Source organism: Tinamus guttatus, unplaced genomic scaffold (genome assembly GCF_059628265.1).
Source record: "Tinamus guttatus ecotype Peru unplaced genomic scaffold, ASM5962826v1 Tinamus_guttatus_pri_ptg000240l, whole genome shotgun sequence".
Lineage (NCBI taxonomy): Eukaryota > Metazoa > Chordata > Aves > Tinamiformes > Tinamidae > Tinamus > Tinamus guttatus.
In genome coordinates, this window is record NW_028288774.1 from 6,520,402 (window position 1) to 6,536,317 (window position 15,916).

Genomic DNA, 15,916 nt, shown 5'->3' on the forward strand with positions numbered 1-15,916 from the left:
CTGACCATACACTAACAGAGAATACCACCAAGATTTCCCTGCTTTACATATAAATTCACTTTTAGGTCACAGAAAACCTCATCAGATAGATATAGGAATAAATATGTAAAGGAGGCTTAAAAAAAAACGAAAGGACATCTAGGACTCCATCCCTCATCTTTAAGAATATCTTTCTAAAGCTCATCTACTCACACAAGCTGCTTTCAGAACAAATACATTTGCTATTTGCCTTTCCTACCTGCACCCACATTCTCCGTCCAGACCCACCAGCCTAGGTGCTGTCCTCAGTTTCTCTCCATGTAGATGACATGTAACTTGTCAGTCAGCAGGTGTCAAACCCCTCGTTAGCAGCTGTTTTATCTATAGGTTAAGATACTTCATTATTCCAGATCTGAAGTGCTGTCATTGTCCAGCGAGGTCTTTCCCTGTAGATTTGCTTTCTTCAGTTTTCTCCCCCCCATCCCCTACCCTTTTTTTTCCCTCCAAAAACTGTATTATTTATCTAACACAGGGAGAGCATCCTAAAAGAGCAGGTCATAAAACTGAAAACTGTTACTCATCTGTCTGTTATGAAACTAGCATTCTTATTTTCTGACTTCAATTCAGCTACAAATATCACAATCCAGCAGCTTGAGGCCCGAGACGTTTGGACCAGCAAGAAAGCAAAGTACATCACAACAGGATAACACCAAAGTGATTTAAAAGATCTCAAAATATCTGCGCTGCTTCTGCAGTTACTGCAATGCTCAGAGGACAAACGGCAGCCCAAGGGAAGCTCCTGCCTTGTGTGTTTCTGAACATAGGACACTCTCAACATCAGCCTCACCTGAGGACGGCCTGTCTGACCCAGGCACCTGAAATCCAGCTATCCTGAAGGCAGTTCACATTTAATTTGGGCTTTGTGAGGCGGGGGCAGGGGGGTCTCAAGAGTGCTCAGACCTCTGAGTGGTCTCGCACCTGATCAATTCCTGGGTGCTGTCATTTCCTCAAAGCAACCGAAGCGACTCAGATCAACTTTGTGCAAACTTCTTATTAAGAGAGAAAAAAAAAAGGCGTAACACGCATAATGTGAACACATGCTAGATGCCATGACTCTAAAAAAGCAGCTTATTGTTCTCAGAATGGCATTTTTGATACATCCATTTCTATCATCACTAAAGATGAAACAGTCTGACAGAATTTTGTTTGCTACTGCATTGCTCTTAATGATATGACTAAAGAAATACACCCTTGGTCTTTAGCTTAGTTTCACAAGTTTTAGCCTCCATGCCTTGTCCCCCTGCAGCAGCAGAGACGATTTATACCTGGCTAGAGCTCCAAAGCTCTAGGTCCATGCACCTAAAACTTTGACCATTTTCCAGCTGTATCAAGTAACACAATAAAAGATATTACCTTCCTCTGCAAACTTCTCTGTCACTTAGTTACGAGCCTCAGCCCAGACAGTTCTCTCTCTCTCACCCACATATTTGCATTCATTGCAATCTTTGAAAATGGCCAAAACAGTTTTTCTAACAAAAGTTATGCATTTGTTTTTGAAAAAGAACAGCACCACCAAGATTCACAACAGGCATGGTAATGGGAAGCATTAGTTCTCATTCATCAGCAAACCTGGCTTCTGTGTAAACAACTACAAGAACAAAACTAGAAGAGGGATTTTTCCAGCACCTGGAAAAGCAGGAGGAGAAGCAGCAGCTGCCAAGCAAAACTCAACTGGTGGAGGCACCAGAGCCAGGAAGGAGCAAGGGACTACCTGAACCAGCTGTGCAGACCCCAGAAGTCGGTGAGCATGTTGGAAGGTGCCATCTCTGCCGTGACTTATCGTGCCCGGCAAGGATGTACTGGTGTGGAACCAGCTGCTCCTGCATGCAGCTGAGCATGTGCATGGGCTAAGAAGCAATGGAGTCCTCTGCTGGAATTTAAGAGGGAATTTATTTCTATTTAACTGATGGCCCTTTCTCATTCTCTTTCTTCAAGCATTTATAAGGTAAGAATTTGATTTTCTTCTCACTTAGGTCAGCACAATTAGGTCACTTAGGCCAGAGTTACCAAAATTGTTGACGATATAAACTGATGCAAAGTTGGTTATTAGAACATGATTTGCTCCATGGAACTCAAGCAAATAAACACTTAGGAACACTTACGTAATGCACGGTTTGAGTTTGAATAACAGAATATTCACTGAAAAATAAATTATATTACCAAATCTGACCAATACCTGCGCACTTCTTCACACCTTGCTTCAGCAGGCAGTCGCATGAGGCAGGCTGCGGTATGTTGCCGTAAGCAAGCGCCATGGGAAAGCCTCTGCCAGCCAAGAGTAGGCATTTCTTTTTTCATTTGAACATAATTTTCAAAAATTATTTATTTATTTCCCATCTTTGGTCATGCAAACACAAAAAGAAGAAAAAGGAGAAGGAAGAAGCGAACCTATGATTTGTGATGTGTGCTGTTCTCATCCCCATTTACTGGCTCTGGTCAGCCAGTCCTCAAGCCCCGAGCACACCAACATCACAAACTTAGCTAAAGGAAACTTCCCAAAGGATTTGAGCTTGGCTTCTCTCTGCTCTTTACTGAGATTTTATCACAGATGTAAACGGGAGCAGACTTTGGTCAGGGAAAGACCCACAGTATCTTTCCTCACCACGACCAAGGATAATGTAAAAGTAGGCCTACCCACATTGCTCACCAAGCCAAAACGAGCCTCCTAGACCATTCACCACCACACCTACAAGAGCTGTGGGATCTCAAGTCTAATGCTGGAAATAGATATATGCATCAAGATATTGTCTTTTATAAACATTTCACTCTCACAAGGTCTTGGCTTCTTATAAAATTGTGGATTTAGTTTTACACTTTTCTATTGGCTTATTAGGTTTTGTAAGAAGCTGGCCAATATAGCCTCATTTCTTCTGTGGGAATTTTCACATATTATATTATAGCCCAGAGGATGCAAACGGAGCAGGAGTGCTGTGCAGTACCAAAGCGCTGCGAGGCTACTTCCTACGCAGCGCATGAGAGCAACTCCAAGCCACTATACCTTCTTTCCAGCACCTATCCTGTCCTCCCAGGGCAAAGCCAAACTCAAACCATACATCTCTACAGGAAGATACAGAGTTGGCATCAGGCAAAGCATCAAGAAAATGAAAATGATTTAGAACAAATGAGGCAGCAACAGCATGTATGTGTAAGGCTGCAGGCCAAAACAACCAGCAATATTTGTAAGCTCATCAGCTGCGAAAAAATTTGCTTGCTGAAGAGTACAAGAGCTAACACCAAACTCACTGCAGCCATCCATGGCCAATGTACATTTGGAGCAAGAAACTGGAAGTCACGATTCTCATCCTACATTACATCCCTCTGGGCCAGACAGTTTGACCCACAACACTGATTTCTTTAAAAAGCACAAACCTGCAAGACTTCTGGTATTTTCAATGGAAAAAAACTGAAGCTGTCTCTAATCCCAAAAGTAAGGTCCTTAGCACACATTCTAAAAAATGCAGGCTGGCATCAGGCCCAAAACAACATAAAGAGGTGCACCAGCAGCACTGTGGCTGCTTCTGTGCTGCTATCACAACACACTTAGGCAACATTCAGAAAAGGACAGTCATTGCCAGTCAACAACTTCAGCCTAGACATAAGTAAGGATGGCATCTCTCTAATGGTATCCTTATGATAAAAGCAAATTTAATTCAGTAGGCTCAAAGCGTGCACTGAAGTATACAAGAGTAAAAGCTGCCACTCCTCATACGCACTGGGTTTACTTGCAGGGAAGCATCTGGGGCAGAAAGAGGGCAATGGCAGAATTCTTCTGCATAGCTTACAAACCGCCTTCAAAAAGGAAGAATAAAAACAAAATTCTCACCAGATTCCACAGGAAACATGCACTCAGTCATGTAGAGGGGATAGAAGGGCGTAAATCAAGCTGTAGTCCCCCAAAGTCCCTTATTTCTGTACCTACACACAGCTGCACCCTCTGAAATTAAAGTTATTCCCATCACTACATTTAGTGAGCCCAAAGCTGGTGTTAAGTTCCCCCATGTAAGCGGTAATGTGATAATGAACATCGAACACGCCTAACCTCAAAACTGATCACAGAAAAGAACATAAAAGAAAAAATTTCTGCAATGCTTCATCATGCTCCTTTTGCTTCTGCTCCATTTCTTTTCCTCCTCCCATGTCTCTGACAGGCACCCAGCACTTCAGCAAAGCGAATCCCAACTTAAGCCCCAATTCTCTCCTGTAAAAGTAAAGAATGAAAATGGAGGACTTGCACTTTTGGTCCCCTGTGCCTTGCTGTACCCTTGGCACTTCCTGAAATGTTACTACCTCACTTCTCGAGCAACAAATGACAGAGTGTGACTGCATGTGTCAAGCCTCTATCCCTTTACGTACTTAGAGGGAGGAAACATTAATGTTTAACAAGACTAACTCTAACAAAGCCTTTCGCTGCAATCTGGCATGTGGGTTTGAAGGGACAGGTGTGTTAGAAATCTGGCAAACAAAGGCTCCTGAGAAATGCCCGGGATTAGGAAAAAAATCTGTTTTCCTGTATTGTGGGTTTTTTTTTGTTTGTTTGTTTTATTTTTAGTTGCAGGAAACAACAGCTTACAACTCACTCTTCAACCTTTGAACTGAGACAATCTGATTGCATATTATTAGTTAACTCATCCAAGCTGCATTAGTTACACCAAACCGCAAACACAGGCAGATATTGAACAAGCTGGCCAGACTGAAGACCTATCTTGAAATTCACTCGGATGACAGTAGCGTCCAGAGAGAAAAGAGAGAGCTTAAAAATCCCCATTAAAATGCCCTCCAGCCTCCTGCACCACTTTCAAAAGGAAAGTGTGCCTATGTGCCATCTCCCCTGTTTGTCTGTGTGGACATGAATTAGTTTTCCCAACCAGTAGTAAATCACGTTTCAAATGAGAGATCCACTTCCCACATAGCGTATCCACTTGCCTGGGCTCCGGAGTCCTCCGGACCTGCTGCACAGAGGCACAGCTGCTCCCCTGGCAAAGTTCCCCTTCACAGAAAAAAGAGGCGAGTTGCCTGGGGTTATTGAGGCTGGGATAACATAGGAGGATTAGACAACAATTCCCATACTTGAACATTGCCAGTATCACCCTGTTCCACTGCATGAGCAATCCAGCTGCCTTCCAGAGGCTGTCAGGAAAATCTTCTGAAATTTTCTGAAAGGATCTGTAATATAAAGCCTTTTATCCTACTGCCGCTTGACTTCTGTTTTCAGGGTTCAAATACTAAAAAAATTACCTGAAAAAAAAAAAGGCTCCGAGAAATTCTGATGCAGAAGGGGTTTATTCTATGAATCCAAAACGCAAAATGCAAAACGCAATTTTCATTTACTACAGCAGCTGTTCAGCACAGAAGTACATTCCTAGGCTAGTGCCAAGAGTGTGAAAGGCAAGCACCACACTAAGTGCCTTGCTTTGCAACACTAACATTCTCTGTCCAAATGTAAGGAGAGAACAAAACTAACGAATCTTTTTCCTCAGGACTTTTCAACAACTTCTTCATGGTAAGTTATTAGCACACATTAAAGCTCGCCATTAATACAATAATGATAAAAAGCTTCCTTTGTTTTTTTTCTACTCATTCCTTTCTAGATCGCTTCTCTTACAGCACTTGATGAGCAACATTTAGATACGCTGGGCAAAAATCCAATATCTGCATAATGATAAATTTCTAAACAAATTCTCTAACAAATTTCTTCCCAAATAAGCAGTCAGGTTATTTGGGACAGGAGCACACATTTCCATTGACTCGAATGCAATTTTATAAAGCAGCTCAACATATAAATAAATAAATAAATAAGCAGCAATACATGACTATTGGGAATATCTTACCTCTTACCACCATGACATTTAGCTGTGCTTTCATTACAGAAGTCCATCCTACGCAACGTACAATTCAGCTGCACTGTGGTCAGCAGCTTCAGTGGATGGACCTTTACTGCATCTGCTTGTGGTGGTCCCCTGTTTTGAGGCTGAGTTCCATGATCAGTTTTATAAACTGCAGGAATCACGAGGAAAGTTTTGAAAAAGTCACATCTAATGCAAAAGATAAAGAAGGCCGGATGACCCAGAAGCCCTGTAGGTAGCTCATGCCCACATACCCCCTTTTGGAAATCCTGGCCTTTACAGGATACTGTGACAATGAGCCGTGCTGCTCTCACTCGGGGGCCAGGCCTCAAGCCAACTAGGCTCCGTCCAAGAACCATTACTGAAACATTCTCTCGGTTTAAGCCTCCAGGCAATATGGTCTTTCACCCCGCCCCCCACATACACACATACATATGCACTGCAATGATTCTATTAGCTCCCATTTTCCTACTGTCAAGAAAATACCTTGTTTCATTTGTTTTTAAAGGGCATTTGCTGTTGATATTCCTCAAGGGCCAATACAAGGGTGACCTTCAGTGCAGAGACTGAACTTTGGCTAATGCCCAGTTACCATACACAGCGGTATCTGCTCAATAGTTATTCTACTATCTACAGGAAAAACTCAGTGAAGACAAATGCGAGAACACTGTGTCAATTCATTTCTTGCTTGGAACAAAGAGCCTTTTCTGATTGGGGAAGAAACACGAAATAATTGTTTCACTTATCTTTATTTCGGCATGTTCAAGCCTTCTTTGAATCTTATATTTTTTTTTACCAAATTCTGCTACATCTTCTTTATATTTTCTGTTCTGTTCAAGTGGAAAATATCTTTTTAGGATAACTAAACAGAGCAGAGAACTGCTAAGAGAACACAGAGTCTTTCATTTCTAAACCAGAGATTCAAATCCAGACTGATTAGGGCACTGAACAGGGATTGTTCTCCCCTGGGGAAGCCTTTTCAGTGGCCTAAGTGTAGAGGGACCAGCTCCTAACAGGGAGCTACGCGCAGACCACAATCTACCCTTAGCAATGCTCATGACTTGTACCCTTGCCAGCCTTGCCAGGGAGGTCGCCAGCATCTTCCTGGCCCAGGAAGCAACAGGTTGGGCATTTCCTACACACTCCTTGCCACGGGCCTTGCACCCAGTGCTACAGCCCTGGGCCACTCACTCGCGCTCCGCAGGGCGGCTGAGCTGTGGGGCCTGTGCAAACACGTTGCTGGGTGCGTTACGCTAACGGAGCCGACAAATCGCTGGCGACAGGCAGAACGAACTCACCCGCTGCCGGGAAATAGAACCCAAAGCCTGTAGTTAGGGGCCTGCAGGTACCCAGCTCGGTTATCTCCTGTGCTTTCCAGGCAGGGAGATGCAACTCCGAGATCAAAGCCATCCTAATGGAAATCTGATTACTAGTGAACACGCAAGTCACACCTTCAAAGACACTAGCAGGCTAAAGAAGGCATAAAACAGGCTAAAGAGGGCATAAAAATAAAAAATAATAATAAATAATAATAAAAAAGGTAAAGGCACTATACTTTTTGAACAACAAGATTTTGGGAATCAGCAACAGCCCAGATTTGGGATTTCATCAAGCAAAAGTGTATTTGATTCAAGAATTCAACTACATTATTTAGAAAGGTGAAGCATGACGGGTATCGTCAGAGCAGTAACTCAAAGGCTTGTCCCTGGTCCTTCGCTAGCGCACACAGAGGCCTTGCTGCATGCAGCACTGACACTAGCGACCCCAGCATGGCACGGCATCGTGTCGTTCAGCCAGGGAGACAGCCTTCGAGCGCAGAGCGGGTGCTAAGACAACACCCCACATCACTAACTCTAAAATCTAACCTCCCCCCGCAAAACTAACACAATTTCAGATGATTTCAGTTTTCCTCCAACTGAGCTGCACAGTCCTTCTGCACAGCTGGTACCAAGGCCAGTTTCCGCTTTGGCTCTCTTCCCCAGGCCAGCTCAGGGAATCCGAATGAAACAATCTTTGTTCCAGTGCCTTATGCCAGCCCCTAAAGTCACTGCGCAGCAGCACAGCTGCTTGCAGTGAACTTCATTTTTGTGCTGTGAATGGAAATTAGAGGACGATCACCTTCACCTGCCTATCAAGAATTCGAGAACTATAATGAGATTATTCTAGCCATCTTATTAACTGCATATTTTTTGACTATAAATTTTTTCCAGGTTAATAGAAATTCAGCCCCAAATTATTAACGGAGAAATTACAGCAAGCTGAAATCTAAATAATCTAAATAATCCTGCCTAGCAGGAGGACAGGTCTCCCTGTCCCAGTTCTGCTCACAAGGCAGAATTCACAGTTTAGGCCCAAGCTATGCCATAAAGATTAATGTAAATATTTGCCGCTCACTTTGACATTTGACAGCTTAAGAAACAAAATGCAAAGTAACCGAATGAAAGATTTAGCCATGGGAATGATGTGACAATGCCACTAAGCAGGTCACTAGCAGGGACAGAACTGTGGGCAGTCGCGATCCGTGGGTCTGGATTGCTAATTTACCATTACATTGTAGGCCAGCGTATCCCTTGCTAGAGTGTTTAAACGCAAAACAGAGACATAAAAATGAGATTTTCCTTTAAATAAAAACAGAAGAGCTATCAACTGCAAAAAATCTCCCAGTGCTTCCACTCTGAAATTTTCAGAATTTAATTTACATATATATTTTTATGTATATATTTGTTGTTGAAAAAGTTCACAATTCAATGGCAGGTGTCCCAAAGTAAGCCAGGATTTGGCATCACTGCCACACTGCCCTACAGCTCATGGCCAGGAGCAAAGCCAACTCTCCACAGTTTCCTCCTCCCTTTGAGCTTCTCCCCCCACAGATGGAGAAGCTACCACCCCACCTCTGGGGGAGCTGGCTGTAGCAAATGTATAGGCTACAGGGTAAAGTGAGAGAGTTTTGGAACCACCAGCCCTATCCCAGCCCCACAGGAGTGGGCTTGTTCTGTGTGCAGGCCATAGGTCAAATCTGTCAGCAGTATTTTGTAAAGGCTAGGGCTGAGGACAAGACTCTCTCTCTGAGCCTGCAAAATTGAGACTGTAATCAAGTTGTCTATTTCTATTCCAAAGCCATATCCCTAAGCAGAATTCCCCAAAGAAAACTTCTCATCACCAAAATGTTGCCCTTGAGGAGTGCAAAACAGAGGCAAAGAGAGCAATAAGTGACATTCAATATACTAATTGCTGAGTGAAAGCTGTTACTTACAAGCATCTGCAGTACTGCGTACGGTCCCGTCACAGCCTTCTGACAGACTAGAGCTCTATCAGGATACTGTCTCTTAGCCAAGAGTAAATATGTACACATTTGCAAGTGCACTTTGTTTTCTGTCCAGATCTAAACAAATTAATTCCCTTAGGACTGCCAGGTTTCAGGACTCAGATTGTACTTGGCTAAGATACTGAGTTTACAGGATATGTCACGTGGTAGTGGGACAGGCTACTTGTTTTCCCTTGTCTGTGAATGGTGAAGTTGATCTACCTAGTCTGCAAACGATGCTACAGAAAGAAGAATAAATATGCAAAGCAACAAAAGTGAGCCTTGTACTCTCCATTCAGCCCTTTCACACTTGCTACCAGCTCTGCAATGTGAGGCAGTCTCTCAGAGATGCCCAAAGATGGATACAAAATAACACTGTCGGAGATCAGCATTGCAGAAAAGAGATATGTGGACCTATGTGAAAAGAGATTATGTGCAGATGCGGAGATATGTGATCCTAAGGGATGTGGGTCAAACCTTCTGCAGCCTACACAATGCCCTCAGCATAGTTCTTTCTTGCAATCATTTCTTGCCAAAGCCAGCCAGTGAGCAGCAATAGCTTGACAGAACAATGTCAGAAATCGACCTTTTCCTCACACCTTAATTCCTCCAGTTTCTACCTAAAACACCACTCAGCCCAGCAAAGATTTGAGTCAGAACAGAGGTTACCTGTTGTCGAACAAAAACTCTGTTCCAAACACAGACAAACCTTGCTTGGAGCCTCCAAAACCTGCAGTTCACTTACCTATCCAGAGTGTCCTGTGGCACTTTACTCCCTCCGGTTCTGCTGTTGACACTGGCATTCTTGTTGGCAGTCATGGTCATTTCTGTTTTCTGGAAATCGGGATACCTGCAAGAAGAAACATCAATTAAGCTCTGACAGATCCAAATGAAAACCAACCTTTCAAGATTGCCAGAATAATATTCCTAAAACACGCTGGGAAAAGGCAGAACTCTGGACTGCCTTTCAATCTTATTTCCTAGCAATATCAGGACATTAGATTTGGTAATGAACCAAAAGCTGTAAATTAAACATCGGCCACAATAAAAGCCATGCATATCCAGTTCTACTTTCTAGAATTCCCTGTATGAGGCAAGACTAATGTCTCCCTGACTGCACTAGCTCCTGCCTGATGGGCTGCTTCAGAAGAAGAAATTAAAAAGCACCTATAAATTGACAAGCGTTGTTTGTTCTGCTGCATGCCCAGGAGGCAAAAAGAATACCAGGTACATGGAAGAAAGTTTAAATGGAAATGGCAGACAGTATGGAGAAATTCTTGCAACTGATTTCCCACAACACTTATCAAAACAGTCAACAGAGATCTCAGATTGATTCTCTCATGCAAATGGGCTTAGAACCAGAAGAATTTGAAGAAAACAAATATTCTGGAAAAAATCTCCCAGATAAGCAAGGAGAGGGAGTGATTGGCATCTCTGCCTTTTTAAGATATCCCATAAACAAAAGCGCACAAAAATGCAAGCAAGGAACAGCCGCGCGGCCAGCTGTGCTCCCCGTGCCCCAAAGCGGCGCCGGGTTGTTTCTGCGACGCTGCGGACCTACGTGCTGGGAAGCAGCCTGGGAGCAGGCCTGGGTTTGCTCGCAGCCCGCTGATCCCCACGGGCCGCCTGGGCTGAGCCTGGCGGGAGCACATCAAGGAGATAGGCCAGACTGTAAAGCCAAGGATGTAAAAGTGGTTCCCTCTACTAGTGTACCTCTCTGGTAACTAGACCCACTATGTCACGAGTCCCAGGTCCTCTGCCATTACAAACCCTTGAAAAACATTTCACAAAGTGAGAGATGAGTGTATTTTAATAAAGGCCCTAAGATGGGTTGGTACTTACACCACCTGACTCTGCGCGAGTTCCTTGCCAAGGCTCTGTGGCTCTCCTGGCAATACGCTCCAAGTGTTTGCTGAGATGGTCCTTAGTTTGTAGACTAAAATAAGTACCTTGGTTTGCAAAATTACCACCCAGGATCTGACCAGAACTACTGATTTTTAGACCCATTAGTGGCATAGCTAAAGCAAAAATAAGGAGTATTACAAAACTTCATGTTTACCCAAACCCATAGTAAATCCAGGCTGCTTGAAAAGCAAACTGCAGTGTTGTGCTGCAGAGCGAGCGAGGACTGGCAGCACATGCAGCTGCCGCTGGGCATAAACAGGCCGGGCGTCCTCGCACACAGCCACTGGCCGAGATCGAGCGCAGATCTTTGTGCCAGTTGGTAACATTTTTTCTACACTAAAGCTCCCCACATTCCTTCTGTGTCTCAGTGTTATTGTTGCTGTTATCAAGCTAACGGGGCTGCAAGGAACTGCCTGTTCTGATTGGGAAAGGGCTTCCTTGGGAAAATAAAACACGAAAAGCCCCGTGACACGGGCCAGGCTTTCTAGGATTGTGCATTCCACAGGGAGCTGGTAGCTTCTCTAATGTTTCCCATCCACCAGCTCTGTGTTATTCCTGTGTTAAAGCTGCTATAAGCACTAATACAAAGTTTGAAAAATAAAAGAGGAACATGGCACGAATTAAAGCTATTAGCATGCACGTTACCTCCGTTTTGCAACGTTCACTTTCATAGAAGACCAAAAAAGGCTAACTGGAGCCTCAAAAACATGCAAGACTGAGCTGGCATACACAAAAGATAGGAAACCACAACACGAAAGCACAGGTAGAGTCACTGCATCTTCTACTTCTCTTCCCAGCCAAAAACCCAACAGGAAAAAATATCATACACACACGCAGCACCGTGTTTGCTTTTTATGGAAGCTCAGGATTTCTGAAATTTCAATTTCCCAAATGCTTGATAAAACCATTATTTTATATATAACACACATACGTGCGCTTTCTGTAAATAAATAAATAATGTGACTACTTAAGCCCCACATTTCAAAGTTACCTTGAATGCCAAGTAGGCCAAACAAATCTGTTTTCAGAAAAAGGAGAACACTAAGCTCTAAAGGGGAATTTTACAAGATATGTCAAATTAAGTCGCAGAACCGCATCACACAGCTAAGAATCTGATACATACAGTGATGTCATCTGGCTTTTCTGTACACTTTTCATGTTTATCTTGCACAAACACTTTGTCGCAGGTGATGCTGGTATCATTCCAACCCGTGCAGAGAAAATCTAAATAACTTGAAAAAAAGTCAATCAACAACTTACTCAGGGGCCTGGAAACACAGTCACAAATATTCAATCATTTAAGTGCTTAGTGAAACAACAACAGTAAAAGGGAGAGAGAGGGGGGAAGAAAACCCTAACTTTTGTGGTCACGTAGCAAATTATTTCTAGGCATTTGAACAGGTCTGACAGTCCAGATAGTTTACATGAATCGTTGTATGTATGTGTTGTATGAAGTCATGTACCGTGGGCTCGCATGAGAGCGTTCACCATCACAGTATTTGCATTAGGTTCTTCACAAAGCAACGAAAAAGAGAAGCTCTTAAGTACTGTGACATACTGTAAAAAAAAAATCCCAAAATAGCCATGCCACAGGGCCTAGTTAGCCACGTAAGTACACTTTGTATGAGACGCATAGATTTCTGACCTGGAGCTTTACAGAACGGCCATGAAGCTGTTATCGAGCCTCTTGCTTCACTCCACAAGCAGCCTCACCAGCCTCACTGTGCCAACTCTCTAAATGGTCATTTAATGAGCCAGGATGCTCTGGGAAGTTGGACCTTGGTCACTATTAAATCCGTTCTGTCTACAACCTTCAGCCATCACTGGGCAGTATTAAGAGGGACAAATAGAAGAAATGATGCGACACTAACACAGCATCCGATGCTAGCACCAGCCAGCTTTCACCATGCTGACTGGCAATGACTGCTTCAAAGCAGGTATTTTCTAAAACATTTTTATTACTGCAGGAAGTCTTGAAGACAGCATATGTCCCTGCTCTGAAAGGCCTCCTTCCACTTCCAAAATGTATAGACAAATGATCTGAATTATCATATCTCAATTCCTACTCTAGAAAGCAGATGCAAATCAGAATTTGTCTGTACAAGGAGAATTTACAGCAACCTATTATTATTATTTTTTTTTTTTAAGGCACACTACCTCTCCATGCGGATGGTCTTAATCTGTGCTTAGAGTAAACACCTTTCCAAAGTACCTTGAATAAAGGGAGGCTAAGGCGTATGTAAGTAGCAAATTACCTCATAGCAGGCACGGAGCTAGAACTTAACTTACTTATCTTACTGTTGACTGTGCAAATAGACTCTCAAGTTTCCTCCCTGCTACCCTGAGAGACAGCTATGAAGTTTACACTCTCAAGGCTTGAAGATTCTTGTCTTGTGTTTTCAATTACTTGTGACAACATGGGAAATAGTGTCTCTGAGGAAAGCTGCAGAAAGAGGGATGCAGACCAAAGGATTTAATGCAGCCAATTTGGCTTGTGGCACTCACCAATTTGCTATTTCCACAGCTCAGCCACTTTCAGAAGGCCACAGGACACCTTTTGGCCTGTTTACCTCAGACTCCTTCTGCAGAGCCCTTCCTGAGAGCAGAGAGGAAAACTACAGGCCAAAGCCCCAAGTGCCCACAGAGACATTTTGCTAGCAAAGCCCCACACAGACACGTGTCAGCAATACCAACACAGTCAGTACCAATGCAAGGCTTCCTCCTCTTGCCACACCAGCAACGACAGGCAGCAAAGTGGGACAGAGAGATCAGTACCTCTTGACTCCTCTCCCCCGACATGCAGACCTGAACTGTAATGGGACAGACACCACACACCAGGATGATCCACGTAAAAAGACACAGGCAGCCTGCCCATCTACACACCCACAAACGGGCGAAGCAGCTTAAAGGAGATTTTCTTCTGCCACCATGGGAGAAGGCAGGGAGAGGAATTCCCCTCACTTTGAATGGCAGAGCCAAGCCTTTTTTGATGCTTTGTCATTCATGTCAGGGCACGCTAAGCTCTGGAGTAATCTGCCCTACTTCACCTTCATTCCATTTCACAAAAGATACAGGAAATAGCGTTACAATAGGTGAAAGCCTCTGCTATACAACCCCAGAGCCTTTTTGTTCTCTTACAGTACAGGGTAAAGCAAATAAGGAGATGCAACAGCATTTCACTCTCAGATGAAATGTCACATGTCCTCCAAAACATCCAAGCGGTCAGTTTTGCAAATAAAAGGTCACTCCCCTGGGAAGTCCACCTCAGAGTTGACACAGGAGGTTGGAGACACGCATGTGGGTCCCCATGAAGAACCACCTACTTATTTACTCTGCCATAACTTTGGCTTCCTGGGACGTTCCTGTCAAAGCATCTCCCTCTGGAGATGGGCACAAGGTGTGCGTGTTCCCAGACTGCTTGTTCCTCCTGCAGCAGCTGAGCTTATGTTTTGCAGCGCTCTCATCCAAGGGCATCAAGCACAAGGCAAGAACAAACTGCTCCTTTCAGTTCTCTCACACTACAAAGCCAGCTCTACCTTACGGCTCTGAGAAGAGGAACAGAGACTCCACTGAGTTTTGCGTGTGAAGACCACTGTTACTACAGAGGAAAGGAAATGTTCTTTAGACATCTGGTACTACCTGTTGTCACCACAAGGGTGACAAGAAACATGTCCTTTGGATAGTAAGGAAACAGCGAATTTCAGTCAATCAACTAACAGCTGCTATTTAACCAGAGTGGCTGATCTGGCAGCTAAGTCTAGGGCCCAGCAGGTGACACACAGCAGCAATCCTGCCATCCTAAAGCTTTCTGACATGCAAGCAAGCAAAACAATGCCACATGTGCTTGGAGCGAGAGCTAACAGGCAGCCTTGCCCTTCCTTAGCAGAGAGGCAGCCAGCAGGTGACAGGACAGAAATTCACTACGTGCTCAGGGGAGCTTTGCTAAGAGATGACTCTGGCATGCTGGCCCTAGATACAGAGCACTATAGAGAACAAAGTAGCTACTTTGGACAAGTTAGAGCAACAAAGCAGAAGTCCTGGATCAACATCCAGCATATGTAACTTCCTTTCTCCTGGTGCTAAGCAGAAGGAAACGGGCAAACTGGCTAACAGCATTAGACAGAAATCTGAAACCATTTAAAGATTAAATGCGTGGAAGGCTGTATGGAGCTGTGCTCCATATATACAGCTAAGAAAGAGAAAAAAAAAAAAAAGAGGATAATTAAATTCCCTGGCCAATACAGATTTTCCTAATAAGAAGGTGGAGAGGAAGGGCAAGGAGGAACTTCATGGGGGTCAGGAGGATTGATTAGAGGTCTTCAGCAGAAGGTGTGTGAGCTACTGCAGCAGTCCTGTGCAACTGTCCTCTGATTTCTCCCTAGTAAAGTAAAACCAAGTTCAACTCCGTTAACAGAAGGCAAGCTGGCGTTGCTGTAAGGTGCTGTTTTAAGGTTCAAACAACATCGGAAGGTCTTACATATTGCTTCCTCAGTAAGGTCCAAAACTGATACGCTTACTCAGAACCTCTTCTGTTTAGATCACCATGTCCTGCTGCTAATCATGTTACTGTTCTGAGTCAGTATCTCCACAAAGCAATATCTCCATGATACTTGAGTTGCCAATACTAACACTCCAAGTGAAGCAACTGTTAATTTTGATGGGCTGTCTCAGTATGATGATATAAGAGCATCCCAGGAGAATGAGGAACTGGGCTGGAGACCTCATGGATGTATGTAGAAAATATCAGCCAAAACTGTCTTGGCTTGTACAAAGAGATGAGAACAACCTTGGGTCTCTCTTCTGCTCTTGGCAGTTACCCAAGGAA

The 15,916-nt window shown here is 43.8% G+C and overlaps 1 protein-coding gene across 2 annotated transcripts in view; it reads right to left on the reverse strand.

Annotated features, from left to right (window-relative positions):
• DENND2B (DENN domain containing 2B) overlaps nucleotides 1–15,916 on the reverse strand; it is a 104,028-nt gene that overhangs the window by 66,477 nt on the left and 21,635 nt on the right. For both annotated transcript variants that reach the window (XM_010225815.2, XM_088525742.1), the window contains exon 2: nucleotides 9,932–10,036. In XM_010225815.2, coding sequence (XP_010224117.2) covers nucleotides 9,932–10,011 — 80 coding nt within the window. In that variant the 5' untranslated portion in view covers nucleotides 10,012–10,036. The remainder of the gene's footprint in view (nucleotides 1–9,931; nucleotides 10,037–15,916) is intronic.